A 22,679-nucleotide genomic window follows, 5' to 3' on the forward strand; every position below is an offset into this window, starting at 1 on the left:
TAATTGACAGTAATTATGGACTATATAAATTGCTTAATGTTTACATTACAGAATGATGGAACTAAGTGAATTAATAGTCATTGCCTTACATGTTTACAATCTTTCTGTGGTGGGAACATTTAAGATCTATTCTTGGTAGCCTGGCGGAGGTGGTGCACACCTTTAATCCCAGCACTTGAGAGACAGAGGCTAGTGGATCTCTGTGAGTTTGAGGCCAGCCTGGTCTCCAGAGCGAGTTCCATGGCATCCAAGGCTGTTACACATAGAAACCCTGTGGGGGTGGAGTGTCTATTCTTGGGCTGGAGGTGTACCTTAGTGGTACACCAAATGCCTAGCAGGCAAGCAACCCTAAATTCAATGCCCAGTACTGCAAAAACAATCAATTTACTCTTAACAATTCTGACATCAACAACAAAATGCATTCATGATCTCTGAAATACTTCTATCAAACTGAAGCTGAACCCTCTGAGCAAAAGCATAACACCCTACCCCCCCTTCTCTTTCCTGATGGGACTGTTTCCACCAGTAAATGGTCACGTAAAGTGCTCACTTGCACAAGCAATTGTCTGGGACCCTGTAGAGAACTAAAGATAGACTCTTTTGTTTTCTAGCTATTCACATCCTATAGCAGATAATTTCACAAAGAAAAAGCAAAGCAGAAATTCTATTCAAATAACAGAAAATGGGGGGAACAAAGTAAAAAAAGGGGGGAATGTTAAAATTGATTCTGTTGGGACTGGAAGGGCTTGCTAGAGTCACACAAATAAGTTGCACTATGTTTCATTATGAGTAGAAAAGAAAGACAAGAGACCCAGAGGCTCAATAAAGGGTAGTTATCAAAGTATATAAGACAGGAACACTAAACTGGAGTATCTCTTTAAATGATAAACAAGAAGGTAGGGCCATGTGGGAAGAGAAGGATGGCCATTAATTTATATTCCATAAGGGTTTCCAGTGAGGATGAAAGACCACTGGAGCACACATTCAGGTTTTGGGATTTATCACCTTTTATGTCCATTGCCCAATTTTTGCATTACAACCCAGCCCACAGGGTAGCTGGAAAAACAAAAATCCAGAAGCTAAAAGGTAAGGGGTAAAGAAAAGCTGGTGTTGGCATGAAAAAGTCAGTAGTGCAGTCAGACAGTTAAATGGAGATTTGAATAAAGAATATGACCTGTAGACATTAGACCCGGCTGTCAGGCAACTAATCCACCGAAGATCTCCCTGCTCTGCCTCCTGAGTGCTGGGATTAAAAGCATATGTCACTATGCCCATACCAACTCAACTTTCTTTCTTTTTTTAAAATTCATTCAACTTTATCTTTTGTGTCAGTATGAAGGTATCAGATCCTCTGGAACTGGAATTACAGACAGTTGTGAGCTGCCATGTGGGTGCTGGGAATTGAACTCAGGTCCTCTGGAAGAGCAGCCAGTGATGTTAACTGCTGAGCCATCTCTCCAGCCCCTCAACTCAACTTTCTAGCCATTACCTTTAGAAACCCTAGCAGTTAGCCAACATTTCAAGCACTGCTTTGAAAGGGCTCATTTGTACCTTGAGTCTGTGCCCCAGTGCATGGCATAAATTTTGGCCAGATGCCCCCTCAGTGTTCTTCTGGTTCGCATCTGAATTCTTCCCACTGGATCAATGTTGGTGGTGATCTTAAAAAAAAAAAAAAAATTAGTGCACATTAACTTCAGCAAATAGACTCTCCACTTGCATTCTGTTATAATGCCAACTGAGAATCAAAAAATAATGAATGGAAAATCCTGCATTTACTTAAAAGAATATTTTATGTGTATGGCATGTCTCTGAATGTTTGTGTGCACCAAGTACATGCAGGAGCCTTAGGAGGTCAGAAAAGACATTGCATCTGGAATGACAGACAGCAGTCAGCCACCATGGGATGCTGGATACAGAATCAGGTCCTCTAGAAGAGCAGCAATGCTCTCAAAAGCTGAGCCACCTCTCCAGCAGCCAATCCATAAACTCTAACGTGCACATTGCTCTTTTTTTAGTAACACGATTAAAGTGTACATCCTGTAGTGCCTGGGGTGTGAATCCGTTTTGTCCAGCGAGTCCATGCTGTAAACATACAGCAATATCCTGCAGCCAATCATGTTCTTCACACGCCACAGACCTTATGCCAGTCACCTCTTTATCCAGTATTCAGGTCCTGTGTCATCCCACATCATGCCAGTGCAAACAGTAAGATATTTTTAGATCATGAGCATACACCCATGTAGCTACTACAGAATAGTTAAAACTTTATTATTGTTTTATTAAATTTTGAGTTATCTCTACCTTTACCTAACATACAAACAACACTTCAACACTACCATGGATATACAGTTTAAAAAAAAAAGGTCTGTGTCTCTCTATGAGGTCTGAGGAGTTGGTACTGATTCCCCAAGGAGAAGGTGTATGTGTGTTCGTTGTGCTAGCAACTTTTTAATTGTCAACCTGATACAACCTACAGTCACCTGAGAAGAAGAAACCTCAAAGAATTGCAAAGATAAGATTCCTCTATGGCATCTTTGTGGGGCACTGTCTGGATTGCTAAATGATGTAGTGAGCTATGCACACCACCTCTAAGCAAATGATCCTTGGCTGTTGAGAAAGTGAGTCAGTGAGCAATATTCCTCCATGGTTCCTGCCCTGACTTTCCTTAATGATGAATTATGACCTGGATGCTTTTAGCCAAAGTGTTTACCACAGCAACAGATCTACACTACAGCAGTTGATTTTAACTAATTTTAAAATGAATTTTTATTTATTGGGGTAGGGGAATGACACACATGTGCAGAGGTCAAAGAACAACTTGTGAGAATCTCCTACCACATGAGCCCTAGGGATTTATCTCAAGTTGTCAATCGTGGTGGCAAGCACCTTTTACCCACCAAATCAGCCCTATACATGTTTTAAAATCAGTGTGATTCTAATGGACATGAGTCTAGCAATAAAATTGCTGGTCATATGTAGAGATCTCATTTTTATTTAAAGAATATTCACTGGTACTCACCACCTATCATCAGAACCAACTTCCCAATGAAAAGTCTTGGCAATGGTTTTACATCCTCATCCCACAGGAAGACAACAGCCCACACCAGACCTGCATTACTGATGACTGAGAGATGGAACTGTTTCCTACCTGAGAAAGAGTTGCATCTGCGCATGCTTTACGAGCATCCTATGAAAGAACAGATGGGAATCAGTCATATTTCACACTTCTAACCCCAGGACCTTTCTTTGCTACCAAGGTTTCAGGAAGCACTCGCCTTTTTTACCTCTTCTTAAATACTTCCAAATCCACTGCTGCTTTTGAGTTCTGTAGGCCACAACAGATGTGACTCGAAATCTCTAACCCTTCGTAAGACATGCAAACTCCACAGAACCTTGGAGACCCTGGACTACAGGCAGTTCCAGGGAATAGCACACTGGAAGCTGGTAGGGCAGTGAGCACTCTGGGAGTGGAGGTTGCCTTCCAACAGCCAATACACACTTGCTCTGTCTTTCCCAAAGCCTATGTGAGAGCAGGGGGTGTTGCAAGGAAAGAAAAAGGCTGAAGACCAGCTAGCTATCCAGGCCAAAAATCTTCTCTTTGATAATGCATTATCCAAGGACTTTATTTTCAAGTCAAACATGATTAAATTTAAGTTCTATGAAAAGAATAAGGGATCTAGAATAGTTAATAAAATTCCAACAAAGACGGGCAACAAAATAGCAGTAGGCAATCTTTTCTATCTATAACCCTGCCAATGCAACTAAGACCTACAAAATATACCACGGTAATTTTTCTTTAATATTTTTCACCATATTAATTAAAGTGCTTTTACTAATAAGTGAAATAAGCCTTGAAATCTCAAAATAGCACATACATATAAATACAAAAATATCCACTATGAAAGAAAATGAGAATATTCCACTTTTAAAAAGTTCAAAATTTAAGAATAGGCATGATTCAAAGGAACTGATAACATTGACTAAGAAACTGACCACCTGTTTCCAAGGCAACAGCTGGCAACAGGCCTGATTCTTCAAAAGAGGTAAAACATTCCCAGATTAGTGTTCAAGGATAAACTGTCACACAGCAGGATTTTAAATCTACGAGATGACATGGTAAATATACCCAGATGACCATTTACTGTATAAACAGACTTCTAGGTTCTGAATTCATCTTCAATGATTCTGCTTGTAATCAAAACACAATTATATAACCAAGCATTTATACATAAAACAATTTGGAGTAAAGTGCACAGAAAAGGCTTAGAACAGCAAGTCATTGTAAAGAATTTTTCATGCCAGTAAGTCTAGAATTTTCAAACACCGTGATTGTTGATATAATGTATAACTTGACTTAAAAGACTAAAGAATTTCAAAAATAAAAAATGGAATTTAAGCAGCTTCACCTTGGTTAGTTTCCAAAGACCAAAATACACTACAATATTGTGGGAATTACCAATACAGAGTCAGGTAAAAATACAAGGGAATTTATTAGGGAAAAGCCTTACTTACAGAGCAACCTAGCCAGCCAGCAGGGCAGCAGCTAAGTACAGCAAGCCGAAGATGAAAATGGAAGAAGGGAAGCCCACGCGCGCGCGCCTCACTCTTAAACCTTTCCTACTTCACCCTGACCATGCCCTTGCAGGTGTGGTCAGGCACTGTAGCCAGCCCCTAGCAGACTTGGTTACAGTGTCCCCTATACTACAACCACTCCTAACAGAAGGAAACACTGAACAGGTCATATTCTAGCCATCTTTGGTCAGCAAGTGGTTGAACACCCCTGCAACTCCAACATTGCTTAAGTGAAGACAGACTTTTTTCAAAAACTTTTTTTCAAAATAATGGATAGAGGTCAGAGTACACCTTGTGGGAGCCAATTCTCTCCTTCTACCATGCAGGTCTTGTGACTGGAACTCAAGTCATTAGGAATGGTAGGTAGCAAGTACTTCTACTTAATAAGCCATCTTGCTGACCTGAGAATTAATTAGACTTGAGATAGGGTACTTTATCTCCTGCTGGCCTAGAACTCACTGTGTTGACTAGGCTAGCCTCAAATTTACAGTCATTTTCCTGACTCTGCCTCCCAAGTGATGGAATTAAAGACATGAGCCACCACAATAATTTGTTTCTTTTTCTTCTTCTTTTCTTGGAGGGGTGGGTAGGGGAGGCTGAGAAAGGGTTTCTCTGTGTAAACATAGTCCTGGCTGTCCTGGAACTCAGAGATCCAAATGCCTCAGCCTCCTGAGTGCTGGGATTAAAGGTGTCTGCCACCACGGCCAGGCCACCGCCACCACCACCACTGCCCGGTTCACAATTAATATCTTAATGGATTTATTCATATGAATATAATGTCCACTCAACCAATCAGTCAATTTCCTGTCCTGTCTGGGCGTGGGTACAAAAGCTCCAACACAGAAGAGGCTTGACGCATCTCAGGCAGGCAATGTCACCTCACACTGAAAGCAAAAAGTCTGTGTCAGCTCAGCTCAGTCTCTAGGACATACTACCAGTCCTCACACCAAAATTCTTTAACAAGCATGTATTCAGTGGGCAATCAGTAAATAATGTTTTACTTTTTCCCCCTTCACTTAAACCATACCCATCCCCCACCCCCATTTTTTTTTAAAGTAAATTTTTGTTGTTGTTTTGTTCTGAATTTGTGTGTATGCTGGTACCCATGTAAACTAAAAGAGAGCCAGATCCTCTCAAGTTGGAGAGTTCAGGTGGTGCTGGGAACTGAAGTATCTCTCTAGCCCCAGAATTTTACTTTTTAAAGAGTATTCCTAGCCAGTTAAGGTAGCTTTAATCCCAGAACTTAGGAGTCAGAGGCAAGGGACTCTCTATTAGTTTGAGGCCAACCTGGTCCACATATAGAGTTCCAGGCAGCCAAACCTAGAGACAGGAGACCCTGTCTCAAAAACAAACAAAAGTTCCCCCTTTCCATTTGGAGACTTAATGGTCTTCACCTCTCCTCACCCATCCATTTGTAAAAGTAGCGAAGTGTTGAAAGGCAAGGTTCAAATTTAATGCAGTCATTTGTGAGGATGACACTTATGAGGGTTGAAATAGTGTCTTTACTAGGAACAGTCAAAAACGGTGGTGTCCACAATGGAGGTCTTGGACCATGTATGTTAAACACAGTGTTAACTAAAGCATGTCCTTAGTGATGCATAGGCTGATACAGTGGCCTACAGTAGCCACAAAGGAGTATCTAAAAACCTAGTTCCCCACGGGAAGAATTTCATAGTAGATGCCATGTACATTCAAGCAACAAATCATAGTTAGTAAGAAAACAAAATCTCATAAACATAATAGCACATGACAAGCCCATACAGGACAATTTCACCTCACTCTGTTATCCATTCAACAGGTAACTTCTGATCTGAAACATAAAGACATACTACGTACTCTAATCTGGTTCTTAAGTTGCTCGGCCTCCTGCCGCAGCTGGTCAAGTTCACTCATCTTCAGGTCTCAGTGCTTTCCACACTTCAGAATCCAAGTTCTGCAACAGAAACATGGCATGAAATGGATAAGCTATAGTATGATTGGTTAATTGAAAATTCAATTTTGAGTAACTTATAAAGCAAGTAAAACACTGGGCTTAATCCCAGCACCTGGGAGGCAGAGGCAGTAAAATCTTTGTGAGTTCGACTGGTCTACAAAGTGGGTTCAAGGACAGTCAGGGCTGTCTTGAAAAACCTAAAATGCAAGGAAATCGAAAACTTCAGAGCTATGATCTCCAAAGATAGAACTTTCCAGCAACATTCATCAGAACTTTTAAAACTCTAGGATTGGATTAAAAACAATTTTTTTTAAAACTAACTCTGAATGATATAACAATGTCTAATACACTGCCGAAAATGTGGAGGAAGACTGAAAAAGAAAACTGTTAATGTCAATAGCGTTAGTTAGTATGTTCTACTACTTAGGTGGCTGAAGAAAGACCTTAAGTTCAATGCCAACCTGTACCACAGAGACCCAATCTCCAGAAAAATAAAAGGCCTTTCTCATGAAAAGATTTAGTCTCAGAAACCAAGAACAAACTGCTAGACATCCAGAACAGCTACCATATAGAGAACTCAGGAGTGGTTTCTTCAGGAAACAGGACTGGGGCAATCTGGAAAACTAGTACTTTGAAGTATCCAGAAGTTCTCTATGGAGTCCCAGGAAGCTCAGAAGGATCTTGACCTTTCTAGGTATTGACTGAATAAGGTCTGCTCAAGCGCAACATACCCAGTCATGTAAGACCATAACCCCAAACTCAGAGACAACTGAGAGCATCCTGCTATGAAACATGACCTTTTCAGCCTGGGGGCGGTACACGAGTTCAGCTGGTAGAGTGCTTGACTGGTATGTGCAATGCTCTGGATTTGAGCCCAGCACCAGGATGAATGAGGTGCCGTGGTGTATACCTATAATCCCAGTACTTGAGAAATAAGCAGGAGGATCAGAGTCACCCTCTAAGGTCATCCTTGGCTACATAACTTGAGGCCAGACTGGGATATACTACAACTATTTAAAAACTGATAAGCAAAAAACTTGACTTCCTGGATTAGGGATATAGTTCAATTAGCAGACTGTTTGCCTACAATGTATGAATCCCCACATGTATGGTGCTCATTTATATATAGTTTCACTCAGGAGGTATAAGCAGGAAGTCCTCAGCTACACAGTGGCTTGAGGCCAGTTTGTATCACATTAGACACTGTCCCAATCAATCAAATCAATCAATCAAATCAATCAATCAATCAATCAATCAATCAAAAACATCAGAGTATGGTGGCACATATCTTTAGTACAGCACTTGGGAGGCAGAAATAGAAGGATCTCTGAGTTCAAGGCCACCTTGATCTACATACCCAATTCCAGCATAGCCAGGACTTCATAGAGGGACTCTCTCGCAAAACACCAAAAAATAAAAATAAAACAAGAAAGAGACTTCTTTTCCTCAGAGGAAGTTAGTTATACATAGAGATGCCTGTGTGCCTGTCTGGAACTCATTTTAGTAACCTAGGATAGCCTTGCACTGATAAGCAGATCTCTTGCCTCAGAAACTAGAGCTGGAATAGCAGGCCTCATATATGTTGCTATTACCTGGCATACAGGCTACACTTCTGACAAAGAAATTGGCTGTAAAATCAATCAGTGAATGTGATCAGAGCACCTTGAAACTAAAGATGGAATTACTTAATACAAATGTGATTTATACATGGATCTTGATTCCTCCATGAAAATTATACAGAGTATGAGTGTTTTGACTGCATTGTGTTTGTGTGCCATGTGAATACCTAGTGCCCTCAGGTCACAAGAATGCATAGCATCCCCTGGAACCGGAATCAGATAGCTGTTGGGGGCCATGCAGGTGCCAGGAATCAAAGCGTATCTCTCCAGCCCTTCTCCCAGGCAACAAAATTTTTATGTAAAAGTTTAAAGAGGTGCTTGGGGGTAAGGGATGAGGCAGAGACATGTGGATTCTTGGGTTCAATAGCTAGTTCATCTGGTTGCCACTGAAATCTCTGTCAGTGGTTCTCAACCTTCCTAATGCTTCAACCTTTTAATACAGTTCCTCATGTTGTGGTGACCCCCCATCATAAAATTATTTTCATTGCTACTTCATAACTGTAATTTTGCTACTTACTGTTATGAATCATAAGGTAAATATCTGTGTTTTCCAATCTCTGTACAAGGGTCATTTAATTCCCAAAGGGTTGAGACCCACAGGTTGAGAATCCCTGCTTTAGGTTCAGTGAGTACCCTGTGTTGACAAATGAGGTAGTGGATTATAAAATAAAAATTAAACAAAAACGTCAGATGTGATGGCATGCCTATAATCTCCAGAACTTGGGAGATGCAGAGGTAGAAAGATTGCTTTGAGTCTGAGACCTCTCTGGTGGGATCCAGGCGTCCTCTTGTCTCAACTCTTTCTCAAAATTCAAAGTTAATATCACATGCTTAACTAACCACTATTATTTTCATTAAGAGTAAAACACATCTTGGGTAAATCATCTGGATGACCCCAAAACTTAACTGCTAAAGTTCCTTATACTTTTCTATTCTACAGAAAAACAAATGAATACCATCAATAAAGATCCACACTATAGACTCCTGATGCACAGAACAGTAACAAAATCCCTTCCAACTAAGGGCCTCTGCAGGACAGAAAGTGCTTAACTTAAGAAAAATAAGTTTGAGAGTAATCACCAGTATGGACTACCAAGAAAGGCCTACAAGGTGCATCTGTGTGTACACTAGAGGGGGCCTCCACATTCCCAGGCTAGCTCCTGCTGTTGCTGGCTCTCTAGGAAAGCAGGATATGCAGTAATGCAGCTTCCAAAGGATTTCTAACCACAATGGTATTCTCATTTTCTGTCACTGCTCTTCCATCCCACTCTTGCTTTTATTATGAGAGAATTGTGCTAAACAGCCTAGTATGAACTAAAATTTACCGCTACACCCAGTCTGACCTCACACTCCACTTCTCCAGTGCCAGCATCAGGTGTGCACCACCATCTCTAGCTATAGTGGTTGTTTTTAAATGTTTCTTGAGTGGATGCTTGACTCACTGGGAAAGCTTCACCAAAAGACAAATACCTCAGGTTTCCCTGGACACCCCTGGCATTAGAGAACATTTTTCACTTTTGCAGGAACAGGCTAGATTATGTCTTTAGCACACAAAATTTAAGGACTAAAGTTTAGGAATATTCCTAGACAATAGAATAAAACCCCAAATGAATAACATGATGTTTAGATAGAAAGATGTGGTGTCATGTTAGTCTTGCATGTGTCTGGCTTGCTTTACCTTACAGAGCCAGGGCCACTACACTCAGCACTTCTTACCCTATTAAAAGTCACTCTGGCTATAAGATCTTCCACCCAATCCAGCATTCATGTAAGAAAAAGTAGCAGCCAAACTCACGAGATACCCTGAATTAGTCCAGTTAACAAACAGCAGTTGATCTGGACATAAACACTAAAGCTGAGCTAACTTTTACATCACAAGACTGAAAACAACACACTAACAGGGTTTTACAAACAGAGGAACTTTTTGAGCTGCCTCAAAAGGTCCTCAGGCTTGGTGGCCAGTGACTTTACCCAAAGTCAGCTGATACCATATTAGCTCTATAGAGATTTTTTCACTAGGTTTCTAGTAAATCAATTTTCCTGGTTTTAAGTATTATAGCTGGGTGACTGCCATTTCTTTTTTGGTAGTATATGAAGATGGTGTCCAACTAAAAGAAAGATTTTAAACCAACAAGATGGCTCTGTGGGTTAAGTCCCTTGCTGTGCAAGCCCGGTGACCTAGAACCTACCCATGTAAAGGTGAGAAGTGAAACCTTGACTCCACAAAATCACCCTCTGGCTCTCACACCATATGTTTAAAAAAAAAAATCTTAATAGCAAGTTAGCTAGCAATCTTTTTATTCCCCCTTATCTATTTGTGTATGCATATGGAACACACTAGATGAGGACAGAGGGGTAACTTGAAGGAGCCGGTCCTCTCCTTCCATGCAGCATTAACGAGTGCCTTAGCCTGCTGCCCTAATATTACCTTTCACAGACCAAATGAAGGGCAGCACACAACTGCAAAGGGCATGCATAATGCTATTACACTGCTTTAATGATTTAAAATGAATGTATCTTTAAGAACTTTTACTTACATTTAGTCAGTTCAGTGTCGTTAGTCCCTTGACCCTTCTTGGAAACCCCACCATCAGGTTTGCCTGCCTGGGCAGCTCTTCTCCTCCAGAGCATGTCCCAGGTAAGCTTTGGCTATGCTGAGGTGGCACTTTCCAGCCTAATCCACTAAGACAGGACCTGCTGAGGCCTCATGACTGCCCGTGACCCACATCTGCCTTCAGCTTTAACTTAGAGCTGCTGTTTAGGAAACTGGAATAATTTAAATGCATGGGGGGCAAAGAATGTAACTCAGAAGTAGGGTGCTTGCCCACCATGTGACAACAAACAGGCTGATGTAACCTGTACTTACTTTAAGTAACATGCAGTATCTTTAAGTGTTACCATGATTGGAACATTTCACAAATGTGGTATAAGATGTAAAATCCCCAACTTTGTGACAAGACAGCAGCAGAATGCCCCTCTAATCAAGACCCCTGTGAAGGAAGTCATGACAGAGTACCTCAACAGTGTCCTCAGGGCCCTACAATTTGTCAGTTACTAACAATGATAATTGGGCTGCAAGCCTGCTACTGATAAAATGGGGAATTCTGGGCCATCAAGATGACTCAGCTAATAAAGACACCTGATGTCAAATTAGACAGCCAGCCTGACTTTGATTGCCCAGGATGCACCTCAAAGAAGGGAGAATTGGCTCCTGCAAGTTTCCCTGACTTCCATGTGTGTGCTCTGGTGCCCATGCACATACATAAAATAAATGATACTTTAAAAAATTTTAAAGGTGCATATTTTGAAAAACAGTTTTATTGCTGGGCAGTGGTGGCACACTCCTTTAATTCCAGCACTCAGGAGGCAGAGGCAAGAAGATCTCCACCAGCCTGATCTAGAGCTAGTTCTAATACAGCCAAGGCTACACAAAGAAACCCTGTCTGGAAAAGCAAAACAAACAACAACAAAAAGAAAAGAGAGGGGAAGTGGGGGGAGGGAAGGGAAAGAATTCCAGTTTCTCCAACTACAAATAGGATCTCACTAAATCACTTTTCACTCTGATCTGAGAATAACATCATCTATGTCACAGAGCTAAAACAAAATTTAAATGAGATAATCAGTCTGACAGTGCCTCACACCCCATAAGCCTCTCAGGGATTATACTATTGAAGTATCCCCTTCAACAGAACAACTCCAAGGTGATATTGAGTAGAAGTCAAATTGGCAAAGAACACTACTCTCCTTGTTTGTTGTATTTTCTTTTTCTTTTATTTAAGATTTATTTATTTATTATGTATACAGAAGAGAGCATTAGATCTCGTAACGGATGGTTGTGAGCCACCATATGATTGCTGGGAATTGAACTCAGGACCTCTGGAACAGTGGTAGCCAGTGCTCCCAACTGATGAGCAGTCTCTCTAGCCCTAAGATGCTATTTTCAATGACAGGAATTTCTAAAGATTTGAGGTTATGATAGTGGCTGGGAGTGGTAAGTCAATGCCTTTGATCCCAGCACTCAGGAGGCAAAGACAGGTGGGTCTCTGTGAGTGTGAGGGCAGCCTGGTCTACATAGTGAGTTTCAGGTCAGCCAGAGCTATATAGTGAGACCTGTCTCAATCTGAATGAAAGAAAGGGGGGAGGGGAGAGGGGAGAGGGAGGGTGAGACCCAAGCAAACAGCACTAGATCTGAACACAGTTGGGGTAGCAGTACAGGAAGCAACTGCCAATACATTCTGTAGGTGTGGTAACAGTACTGTTTTATGTTTAAAGGTACCCGAAGCATTTAAGAACACAGATTCACTGGGCGTTGGTGGCGTTCGCATTTAATCCAGCACTCGGGAGGCAGAGGCAGGCAGATCTCTGTGAGTTTGAGGCCAGCCCGGTCTCCAGAGCGAGTGTCAGGATAGGCTCCAAAGTCTATCTTGAAAAAACAAAAACAAAAACAACAAAACAAAACAAAACAAAAAAAAGACACAGATTCTCCTCAAGCAAGAAACAGGGACATGTAAGAAATAGGATCGCGGCTAGAGAGATGGCTCAGAGGTTAAGAGCACTGACTGCTCTTCCAGAGGTCCTGAGTTCAATTCCCAGCAACCACATGGTGGTTCACAACCATCTGTTATGAGATCTGGTGCCCTCTTCTGGTGTGCAGATATACATAGAAGCAGAATGTTGTTTAATAAATAAATAAAATCTAAAAAAAAAAGGCAAAAAAAAAAAAAAAAAGAAAAAAAAAAGAAATAGGATCACTATGAGCTAGTGATGACTCTAGTTTGCTGATAGGAATTTTTCAAGTGGTTACCTTTTGCGTATATTTCAGTTTTCTAGTAATAGTCACCTTTTAAATTTGGCATGGTGGAACACACTTCTAATACTAGCTCACTCAAAAAGCTAAGACAAGAGGACTTTGAGAATTGGGTCAACCTAAGCTATACTTTAATATCCTGTTTCCTGCCCCCAGCCACCCAAATTATTTGTGGACTTTGAATCTTGATTCTTGACTAAAATGTAAAAATACAGAGATAAAAGAAAGCCAGGTGGTGCATGCCTTTAATCCCAGGCAGACCTCTGTTAGTTCAAGGCCAGCCTGCTCTCAGAGTACATCCCAGGACAACCAGTGCTACAAAGAGAAACCCTGTCTTGGAAAAACAAAAAACAAATACAAATACACAGTAAGTTAGGTGTTATTGCAAATGCCTAACTTCAGTTCTGAAGGGTTAGATACACTCTTCTAGCCTCTCTATAAGCATAGGCACATGTGTGTAATCCACTTGTATGCCCGCACCCGCACGCGCGCACATGCGTGCGTGCACAAACACACACACCACACACACACACACACACACACACACACACACACACACATACACACGAGGCTGGAGAGATGGCTCAGTTTATAAAGCACCTGAATTCAGAACTGAAGGACCCATGTAAAAAGCTGGCCATGATGGTGACTGCCTGTTATTACAGCAATGGGAAAACAAAAAATCTGAAACTTACTGGCCAGCCAGTTCAGCTGAATTAGTGAGTCTCAAATTTAGTGAGAGTTGCTGTTTCAAAAAAAACAAAAGCCAGCCGTTGATGGCACACACCTGTAATCCCAGCACTCAGAAGGCAGAGGCAGGGGGATCTCGGTGAGTTCGAGGCCAGTCTGGTCTACAGAGTGAGTGCCAGGATAGGCTCCAAAGCTACACTGAAAACCTGTCTTGAAAAACTAAAAACAAACAAATAAAAAGGCAGAGAGGCTGGAGAGATGGCTCAGAGGTTTAGAGCACTGGCAGTTCTTCCAGAGGTCGTGAGTTCAATTCCCAGCAACCACATGATGGCTTACAACCATCCATAATGAGATCTTGTGCCCTCTTCTGGTGTGCAGGGACACATGCAGACAGAACACTGTATACATAATAAAATAAAATAAATCTTTAAAAAAAAAAAAAAAAGACAACTGCTTCACCTTAAAGTCAGCTTGGCCTACAATATGAAACACCAAAGGGGGGGGGGGTTGGGGGTAGCAGGCTGAAGGGATGGCTCAGTGGTTAAGAGTACTCTGTTGCAGAGGACTGGGATTTTGTTCCCAGCACCTACACAGGGCTAAACAATGTCTGTTAACTCCAGTTCCAAAGGATTCAATACCCTCTCTGGCCTCCAAAGGCACTGAATGAATGATGTATGTACGTGAAACATCCATACACATAAGATAAAAATAAATAAATCATTTTTAGGATAGCAAGCTGTCTCTATGGTTGAGAGCACTGGCCCAGAGACCATGGGGTGAAGTCCAGCACCATAAGGGACAACTGTGACTGTCCCAGTAGATTTGGCCTCTGTCTGCACATGGTACAGACAAATAGCAGACAAGAAACCTATAAATACAAAATATGAATAAATCTCAAAAAAACTTTAATCATTTTTAAAAAGCCTTTAATCCCAGCACTTGGGAGGCGGAGGCAGGTGGATCTCAGTGAGGTCAAGGCCAGGCTGGTCTACAAAGCTAGTTCCAGGACAGCCAGGGCTACATAGAGAAAAACCCTGTCTCTAAAACCCAGAAAGAACTGATGAATGTGAGGCTCTGTGGCATAGTCTTTAATCCTAGGCCTGAGAAGGCGGGTGGATCTCTGAGTCCCAGGCCAGCCAGTACCCAGAGGAACCCTGTCTTGAAGTAGAAAACAACTGATGAGCATCATGATGGACGTAGAGCACACACCTTTAATCACTGCCACTGGGAGGCAGAGACAGGTGGATCTTTGTGAGTTCAAGGGGCAGCCTAGTCTACACAACGAGCTTCAGGACAGGCAGAGGCACACAGTGAGACCCTCTCAGAAAATCAATCCCCTCCACAATGCCCCCCAAAACTTGATGATTATCAATTATATATGTGAAGTTACCTTAATTCAGATGTGTTCCTGGTCTGTTTTCCCACACATGTAAGTCTATCTGTAACAACAGAAAAGGTTATGTTTTTCTCATATTGGGACTGCACTAAAGGTACAGTAGCTACATTTTAGGAAAGAGCACATAAACCATCCTCTTCTCTACTACCGTCTTCCCTATAGGCTGCTTTACTCAGTACAGCATTTGATTTTTCAGCACTGAAAAATAAAGAAATGCAGACCAGGCATTATGGTGTATGCTTTTAATCAGAGCACAGCACTCAGATCTTAGTTCCAGGTCAGCCTGGTCTATATAGTAAGAGCCTGTCTCAAAATATATACTCGGAAAAAACTATAGAAACAGTAAACAAAAGAAAGAGACAGGGGCTGGCAAGATGCCTCAGTGGGTAATGAAACTTGCTGTCAATCCTAAAGACCTGAGTTCAGTCCCTGGAAGCCACATCAGGTAGAAGAAAATCAATGCCCAAAAGTTGCCCTGACCTACCTATCTATATACACACTGCTATGTACATAGTAGATGAATCCGTTTACAACACACCCAAAATAGGCAAAGTGAGAGACAGGAGTTGCATGGTGCCACATACGAAGAGTGAAATTTTACGGGGTACTGGGTCTCCTTTTGGAGTGACAAAAATACAGACAGGTAGGGAGGTAGTTGCACAACAATGTGAGTATACTAAGTGCTACTGAATCACTCTCTTTAAAATGCTTTAATTTTCTATTATGTGAATTCCACCCCAAAAAAGAAAAGGTGGGTGTTGAAGTGGAAGTTAGGGAACACAAGTTAATCAGTAAAAGCAAGCTACATCCACCTCCACAAATCCTTTGAAAAGGTCCTGAGTATATATATGCCTGAGGAACTATCAAATTCTCTTAGTCTAAAGAAGGGTCTCAACCTGGCACCCTAATTTCTCTGTTTAACATGTTTTCTCTGTTTAACAGCCCTGGCTGTCCTGGAACTTGCTTTGCAAACCAGTATGGTTTCAAACTCAGAGATCTGGCTGCCTCTACCTCCTGAGGGCTGAGATTAGCAGTGTGCCACCACTGCCCAAAATGTTTATCTTTTTAAAACATTTTGTTTTGCTCTGTTTTTGAGATAGGGTCTCACTATGTAGCTGTCTGGCCTGGAACTTGATATACAGACCAAGCTGGCCTCAAAGTCAGAGGTCTGCCTGCTTCTCCCTCCTGAGTGCTGGGATTAACGGTGTGTGCCACCATACTCACCTTGTATGGTGATTTGAATAGAAATGACCTCCCATAGTCTCATGCATTTGAATGACTGGCCCATAGGAAGTGGCACTATTAGAAGGTGTGGCCTTTTTGGAGAGAGTATATCACTGTGGAGGTGGGGTTTGGGGGTCTCATATGCTCAAGCTACACCCAATGTGGGACACAGTTGCTTTTGCTGCCTGCCTATGGACCAAGATGAAGGCCTCTCAGCTCCTTCTTCAGCACCATGTCTGACTGCACACCACCATGTCCCACTATGACAATAATAGACTAAACCTCTGAAACCATAAGCCAGCCCCAACTAAATGTTTTTTTTTTGTTTTTTTGTTTTTTAATAAGAGTTGCCATGGCCATGGTGTCTCTTCATAGCATTAGAAATCCCAAGACATCCTGGTTTATGTAAGGTGAAGTCATTATTTGGGGAGGGTGAGTTGTCCAGCAACTGACCAGAATACAGTAGATTCCAGCTTCTATTGTCTGTTATAGCAGCACAACTAGTCTAAGAATTCCACTATAGAGGGCCATAATTATCCCCATCTCTACACAAAGATCTTCCTAGGCACTTTTTCATAGTAAAAGATAAAAAATAGATCACAATTTGCTCTATCTGAAACACTCAGGCTCCTTGGGGGCTCAAGCTCTCCATTCTTTCATAAGACTTTAGGTATTTACCATGACATAAGGTGATTATTGTATTCATTCACCAATCTCCAGCTCCTGTGGCCATGCCAGGATACAGTGGAGAAAGCAGCTGCTTAACTGTCCCAAAAGCTCAGCCTCAAGTCATATGAGTTGTCTGGATTCATTTGTGGTTAAAAATAAGATCCAACTGCAATTTCTTCCATGGATTAACCAGTCTGTAGGAATCAGAACTTAGGGCGGGACTCCTATTGCCACAGAAAGCTAAGGGCAAACTAGAAATACCTTAAAGAAAGCTGGGAAAAACAAAATTTAATAAAACCAAAGCCAATATCCAACCTTCTCCCATACAGCTATACCATCTAGTCTGTAGTACAGTAGAAAGGTGGAGTACATCATAGATGCCTAGGTGCTGACAACACTGATAGCCTAAACCTGCTGCCCACAGTCCATAGAAACCACCAGAGATCTAGGAACCAAAGCGCCAGACAGGCGGCAGGAGAAAAGACTACTCTGAGGTAAGGGAGGACGTATGGAGATGGAGTGAGCTAATGGCTAGCCACTGCTGCTGGTACACACGTGGCAATGCCAGTTGACATGAATACACGAAGAGACGCCAGCTTTCTTTTTAGAAAGTAGCCCACTGTGGAAGCTAGAAGTAAAAGGTATGAATTTCAAAGGTCAAAATGGCTGAAGTGTGGTTCAGTAGTCATATCTAGAATAATATGCGTAAGACCCTGAGTTCCATTTCTAACATCAAAAATGAAAATTAGAGAATCATCTTAGTTAAATTTAAGCAGGTTAACTGTCAAATCACAGATTTGAGAGTAAATACAATTTGTCACTAACTATATAAGGAAATGTAGCAACAGAACTTTTAAAGCACTCTGATAATAATCACTGGGTAACACAGCTATTAGATATGCAGCAGCTTGCTATGAATGTACACCCTGGCTTCTGTGTATGGGCCGGTCGAAGCATGCTGCACAGTGTAAAGCTTCCAGATTACCCCTTCCCATGAGTAGGAAGGACCAGTGCATGCCCAACCCACATCCCCTTCCTTTCTGACACTCTCTGGCCATCTCTTAAATGCTGGTATTTGATATACACATGATACTTCAACTTTTATTCAAAAGAATTTACTGGGCAATCCCCTAAACATCCATTTACGCAAGAAATACTTTTGAGTGCCTATAATGTAAAAGTATACCATTTGCTGAAGACAGTCAAGTACAGACTTGGTTAGCCACCCATAAATCTTTGCAGTCTTTGTGGAAAAGGCATGGAAAACGACCATCAATTGACCAGGATATATATGATTCCACCAAGGCAAATTAGACTAACAAAAAAACAAATGCAAGCTGGGTGGGTGATGGCAGATGCCTTTAATCCCAGGCAGAAGACAGGTGGATCGCTGAGTTTGGGGCCAGCCTGCTTTATAGAGTGAGTCCAGGGCAGCCTGGGCTACACAAAGAAACTCTGTCTCAAATGAAAAATAAAACCAACAATACACCAAGTGCACAAGGCCAGGCTTGTTCAAATGATCGGTTTTTGTTTTTTAATATGCACATACCACGTCTAAAAACTTTTATATTTAAAGTTTTTAAATTTATGTGTGAGTATGTGGGTATACACAGTGAATGCAGTTTCCCACAGAGGGCATTGGATGCCTTGGAAATGGAGTTACAGCACCAGTAGTAAACTGCCTGACATGGGTGCACCAAGTACTCTTAACCATTGAGCCATCTATCTAGTCCTCTAAAAGAGTTTATATTACATTTACTTATTATATGTGTGTGCATTCATGGGGGGGAGGCACCAACTTATCTGTGGCACATGTGCGGGGGTGGGGGAGTGGGGGGTCAGAGGAATACTTGTGGGAGTCCATTCTGCATGTAACACATGAATCCTAGGAATCAAAACCATGTCCTCAGGTTTGGTGGCAAGCACCTTTACCAGATGAGCCATCTGTTGAACCAACTCACCAATCCAGGATGAGAATTTTGTAAAAGAGCCAAGTCCAACATGTAAGAGAAAGTAGTGCAGTGGCTACTGACCCATCCATCCCTCCAGTGGTCATGAATACACCACGCTCACTTAAGTCAAGGAGCCCAATTACAAAGTGGTACATTCTCACGGTTATTCTAGGTTAAACTCCCAAGACCAGACACCATTTAAAGATTCTGAATAAAATCAACTGGTCCTGTTTTGACTCTGTAGAGCTAGTTTAACAGTATTAAATATTTCTAAGTACACATATACTGTAGCAAAACTTAAGGTTTTAAGTTCTAAATACTGTATTTGTATAATACTGTTACTTAATTTTCCACAATCTTGAAATGGAATGCTCTCAAGAAGTTCTTTACGGGTGATTTTCCATTAAAATCTAAAATCAAGACCCCGTCCCCCCCCCTTGGACAATCTCAAGGCAAGATGGGGCACCAATAGCTCTACTGTCCCCAGCACAGGGTTATAGATATGAGTCACCATGCTAGGCTTTTACATGAGTGCTAAGGACCCATATTTGTGCTTCAAAAGGAAACTGAAAGAAAGCAGAAATGAGAAGCCATGCCTCAGGCTACTTGGGATTAGTAGCTTCTTTATGTAAGATAAATTTATTTTGGCCCTGATCTTGTCAGGTACCAGTATGGGCTGGGAAAAAAAAAGTACAAATATATCCTTAAAATTTGAGTACCTACATAGACATACTTAGGTAACAGTACAAAAACAGGATGGAAGCATCAAACTACTGATAACACATTGATAGCATGTATCATCATGGCCTCTATAGCCAGGTTCACATGTATGGTATTCCAGGTTAAGTATCTGGTTAATATCCCGATGAGGGGGTTATCAAGTAAATGATGTCAGGTGCTTTTCATTTGTGAAGGAAAAATAGAACTGGGTGGGATGGAGGGCAGAAAGATGACCATCATTACAAAATGACAGTCAGAAGAGCACTCAGATATGCTCATCCTGACCCACAAGATGGGAGACCCAACTCCCAAGGAGTGATGGGAAAGGAGGGAGAGAAGTGGGGGGAAGAGAGGGAGGGAAACTGATTTCCTACCTCCTTTAAATGTCAACATGTTCTGCCATTTCTACAGATGTCAAAAGGAAACTAATTTTATTTTCTTTATTCCTAAAATACCTTCCCTCTCTTAAATTCGACTTGTTTGTAGAAAAAAGTATCAGTTGTAAAAGGGGGGAGAACTAGGGCCATGGCTAAATGGTAGGGTACCTGAGTTCCGTTTCCTTGTTCTACAAAAAAGGAGGAATCCACACCACCATCTGGCTAAGAAGCAACATCACTAATTCCAGCCTGGGAGTAAAGAGGAAAGAAAGGCAGATCTTTGAGTTTGAGGACAGCGTGGTCTACACAGAGAAACCCTGTTTCACAAACAAACAAAATTTAACACCAAATTCTCCACCAAAGAACTATTAATCGTTAGAGTTTGCCAAGAACTAGCAGTGGCCCATAGTCCCAGCACCAGAGAGGCAGAGGCAGGCAAGATCTCCATCAGTTCAAGGACAGTCTTATCAGAGCTCTTACACAGAGAAAAACCCTGTCTCAGAAAAACAAAACAAAAATAAAATAATGCCAAGAAGCAGATTGAATAAAAGGAAATCAAGCTATAATAAACAAGCATTCCAAGGAAGGAGGTATAACACACAAACCCTGTAACAAGAGTAAGATCAAGTTCTCACTGTATGCTTGGCACAGGGTGGTAGACTATTATTTGCCTAGCAGGGGGCTTTTTATTTCCATGAACTTTTTTTGCTTCTTCCTAATCTTCCTTATCTAATGCTGCATGGTAACAAAATGAGATAAGAAAAACTAAAAACCCGGGGCTGGAGAGATAGCTCAGAGGTTAAGAGCACTGACTGCTCTTCCAGAGGTCCTGAGTTCAATTCCCAGCAACCACATGGTGGCTCACAACCATCCATTATGAGATCTGGTGTGCAGATATACATGAAAGCAGAATGTTGTATATATAATAAATAAATAAAATCTAAGAAAAAAAAAAGAAAAACTAAAAACCCAATAGCAGTGATTTTTTCTTTTAAAATCCAAAGCAGCGTGTATTAGACCTTCTTAAGGTATGAGAAACATGGAAGGCTAAGTACATGGGCACGACTTACAATTTCCTAAACATTTATTGTCTAGTTTTTTTTGGTCTCAAAACTGTTTAATAGAAAAAAGTTGGATATTAATTACATTTTTAAGAAAATGATTAAATCTAGAAGTAAAAAATTAAACTACTCCTGATGCCTTCTCCAATTCCCCCTATCCCCTCAGTATTTACCTGATCCAACTAAGGATCTTACAGGAAGAAGGAAGACAGGGATTCTGAAAGGTCCCAGGACAGGAAGCATATGTAAGAAATAGAAATAAGAGCCAGGGGGCTAGAAAGATGGCTTAGCAGTTAAGAGCACCCGCAGCTCTTACAAAGGACCTGGGTTTAGTTCTCAGCACCCAAATATAGTGGGTTACAATCAACCTCCTGTAACTCTAGTTCCCAGGGGCTCCAACACCCTCTTCTAGTTTCAGTTGGCACCAGGAATGTGTGTGCACGGTGCACATACATACCCATAGGCACTCACCGTACACATGAAAATAAACTTTAAAAAAAAAAATCAGAAAAGGAAAGAAGCAGGAAGGAAGGGTAGACAGGCTGTTTGTACAGACCTCTGGATACCTTTTCTCAAATCCTTCCCTTGACCTCTATTAACTGAACAACGGCACTTGGTCTACGGTCCAACAGGACCTACCATCCTCCACCACAATCACTTCCAACTATCAGTCTGTCTCTAGGAAAGGTCTGGGCTTGCTCATTCCCATGCTGTCCCAAGGACAGACACTGACATGGAAAGGAAAATTGGGAAGGAGACACAAATAGGTCAAGCAACCACAGGTCCTGGACACAGGCTTTAAGTTATGTAAGCTTCATCTTTGCATTCTTCACTGTCCAACCAGAGAAATGAGTCATAAAGCACCAGACGTAGATTTACAACTCATCAGGTGATCATGCAATTCTCCAAACAAATGCAAGTGGTTTCTAAGCCACTCAGGAGGCACAAATAGATCACAGCAAGTTCAAGGCCAGCTTAGACTACATGGTGAGGCTCTTGCTTATCTTGTCAAAGAGGGAGGTGGGCTTGTGGTAGGAAGACTGAACATCTGCTTAGGGTACACAAGGCCATTTTTCAAAAAGAAGAATGGAAGACAAGGTCAGATTTAAGCAGATTTAAGGACATCTAGTGCAGGTAGTCCTTTATTACTCTGAAAAGGGTTTTTTAAAATTATATATGTGTATGAATACTTTATGCATGTATGTATGAATGTATGTATCTACGTACATACATACACACGTGTGCCTGTTGCCCACAGAAGACAGAAGAGGGCCACAGATCCGGTAGGACTTCAGTTATAGAGATGGTGATGAGTCACCATGTGAGTGCTGGGAATCAAACCTGGGTCCTCTAGAAGAGTAGTTAGTGCTCTTAATTGCTAAACCATCTCTCCTGCACCCACAACTTTTTTTTTTTCTGTTCACTTGTCAGTAAAACTGCAGACAAGGGGGATTGCATTACTGCCCTTGCAGTGTACTCAATAAATTTACTTTGGGGCTGGGGGAAAAGCTCAACAAATGAGACTTGCTATCAAGCCTGACAGCCTGAGTTTGATAACTGTATCACAGTGCAATGAGAAAACCAACTCCTGTAAACTGTTCTCTGACCTACACACACAGTGGTGCACTTATGCATGAAGCACACAAATAAATAAATATT

The 22,679-nt window shown here is 41.5% G+C and overlaps 1 protein-coding gene across 1 annotated transcript in view; it reads right to left on the reverse strand.

The window, feature by feature from the left end:
• The window catches only part of Gnb1 (G protein subunit beta 1), a 31,449-nt gene extending 16,391 nt beyond the window's left edge, over positions 1-15,058 (reverse strand). Inside the window, 4 exon segments of the mRNA NM_001246701.1 lie at positions 1,552-1,658; positions 3,149-3,187; positions 6,409-6,505; positions 15,012-15,058. Coding sequence (NP_001233630.1) covers positions 1,552-1,658; positions 3,149-3,187; positions 6,409-6,465 — 203 coding nt within the window. The 5' untranslated portion in view covers positions 6,466-6,505; positions 15,012-15,058.
• Between the last annotated feature and the right edge of the window lie 7,621 nt (positions 15,059-22,679).

Source organism: Cricetulus griseus, chromosome 2 (genome assembly GCF_003668045.3).
Source record: "Cricetulus griseus strain 17A/GY chromosome 2, alternate assembly CriGri-PICRH-1.0, whole genome shotgun sequence".
Taxonomy (NCBI): domain Eukaryota; kingdom Metazoa; phylum Chordata; class Mammalia; order Rodentia; family Cricetidae; genus Cricetulus; species Cricetulus griseus.